This window comes from Osmerus mordax, chromosome 9 (genome assembly GCF_038355195.1).
Source record: "Osmerus mordax isolate fOsmMor3 chromosome 9, fOsmMor3.pri, whole genome shotgun sequence".
Taxonomy (NCBI): domain Eukaryota; kingdom Metazoa; phylum Chordata; class Actinopteri; order Osmeriformes; family Osmeridae; genus Osmerus; species Osmerus mordax.
In genome coordinates, this window is record NC_090058.1 from 14,357,268 (window position 1) to 14,359,598 (window position 2,331).

The 2,331-nt window shown below is 43.3% G+C and overlaps 1 protein-coding gene across 1 annotated transcript; it reads right to left on the bottom strand.

Moving 5' to 3' along the window:
* Positions 1-1,020: 1,020 nt before the first annotated feature.
* LOC136949154 (zinc finger protein 678-like) lies at positions 1,021-1,872 on the bottom strand. Its single transcript, XM_067243361.1, has one exon. The coding sequence runs from the start codon at positions 1,870-1,872 to the stop codon at positions 1,021-1,023; it is 852 nt and encodes a 283-aa protein (XP_067099462.1).
* Positions 1,873-2,331: the final 459 nt, after the last annotated feature.

The window sequence follows — 2,331 nt, forward strand, 5'->3', positions numbered from 1 at the left end:
GGTTGCCAGTTCGATTCCCGGTCATGCCAACTGACGTTGTGTCCTTGGGCAAGGCACTTCACCCTACTTGCCTCGGGGGAATGTCCCTGTACCTACTGTAAGTCGCTCTGGATAAGAGCGTCTGCTAAATGACTAAATGTAAATGTAAATGTGTAAATGTAAAACATTGTACCCATAGAGGAACTTGACGCAAAGTATGGTGTCAAAATGAAGACTTTAATTAGATAATCAATAAAAACACGATCATGAAACTATAAACATTATATATAGTAAACAACAATACAAAAATAAGGTATAATTCTTGCCTGTCTTGCTTGTTCTGGTTCTTGATCTTCTGCTGTACTTTCTATGTGCACTATCTGGTGTATTTAGCTTGACATCGAGTGAATGAAATATAATGTAAAGTCCTCAGACAGGTTTTTCCAAAGCATAGGGGTGCTAATGGTAAAATCCTTAACAATCCTTCAGTATTGACACAATTATCCGTCTTCATCAGAACTACTTCAAGTATTGTATTCCTTAAAGTACAGATACAGTTTCAAGAACAACCTGCTCGAGCCTCAACAGGTCTTGTAGTTAAAAGAATAACAAACCAACCAATCTCAACAAATGGGTCAAAAACACAGACACTCTAAAGGGCTGCAGAGATAAAGAGGTCAACCAGAAATTAATATTGAGCACCTTGATGGGTTTCTTATGAAATTACAAATGTGTTCTTCAAAATTGAAAGGTGTCAGCCGGTGTTTACCAAGATTCTACCCAGTCTGACACAGCTTCCCCTCCACTGTTACAGGGGTAGAGTATCTTCCCTGTGTCTGGTCATGTTGGACTGTAGATCTTGTGTTAATGTGCTGTCCCAGTAGGTGCAGGCCAGTTGTTCTTCCAGCTGTGGGTCATACAGAAGTTCTCTCAGGTGATGACTGCTGGGACAACTTCACCCCTTTTTGTTTTTCTATCATAGATATGCAAGAAACTCTTCAATAGGTCATTTGTTTCACATACATAGTCAGTGCGGGCTGCTTAGATCTTCTCTCCTGTGTGCTTCCTGCGGTGATGTCTGAGACTACCAGCCTGGCTAAAGGTTTTACCACAGAGGTCACAGCTGTAGGGCTTCTCTCCAGTGTGAATCCTGCGGTGAGCTGTGACATGGCTAGCGTGGATAAAGGTTTTACCACAAAGGTCACAGCTGTAGGGCTTCTCTCCAGTGTGGATTCTGCAGTGAACTGTCAATTCCCCAGTCTGTCTAAAGGTTTTACCACATAGGTCACAGCTGTAGGGCTTCTCTCCAGTGTGAATCCTGCGGTGAACTGTGACATGGCTAGCGTGGCTAAAGCTTTTACCACAAAGGTCACAGCTGTAGGGCTTCTCTCCAGTGTGGATCATGTGGTGTTCTGTGTAACTGCTATTACGGCTAAAGGTTTTACCACAGAAGTCACAGCTGTAGGGCTTCTCTCCAGTGTGGATTCTGCGGTGAACTGTTAAATCCCCAGTCTGTCTAAAGGTTTTACCACAGAAGTCACAGCTGTAGGGCTTCTCTCCAGTGTGGATTCTGCGGTGAACTGTTAAATCCCCAGTCTGTCTAAAGGTTTTACCACAGAGGTCACAGCTGTAGGGCTTCTCTCCAGTGTGGATCCTGCAGTGAACTGCGAAACTGCTAGCCTGGCTAAAGGTTTTACCACAGAGGTCACAGCTGTAGGGCTTCTCTCCAGTGTGGATCCTGCAGTGAACTGCGAAACTGCTAGCCTGGCTAAAGGTTTTACCACAGAGGTCACAGCTGTAGGGCTTCTCTCCAGTGTGGATCCTCATGTGCCTCTTGAGGTGACTGGATGTGGAAAGGCTCTTCCCACATGTATCACAGTGATGTGTCTCCATAATTCAGCTCTCTCTTTGTTCTCTGTCTGGTCTCTCTGGATCCTGTATCTAGAAGCTTGTTTCTCTCTGGTTGATCCTCTGTCTGGTTACTGCTGTTTCTGTTTGAGGCTCTCTATGGTTGAGTCTCTCTCTGCAGTCTCTCTGGTTGAGTCTTTGTAGTCTCTCTGGAGCCTTAAGGTGTCTTCTTGATTGGCCAGTAGGAGATCTGCAGCTTTCACATATGAATGAGATATTTTGTCTGTCATAATGGGCGACTTTGCATATGTAATGTTGATCATTTGATGAGAGGTGTATGTTTCTCAGGTTTATTTTTACTGGAGAAACACAACACTGTGACAAAAACTTATTTGGCATACAACTCCTCTTTATAATAATTTTTCTTCATATTTATAGGCTATATGATTAGCCTACACAATAAGCATTATATGCGAATTAACCATAACATGACTTTGGATTGGA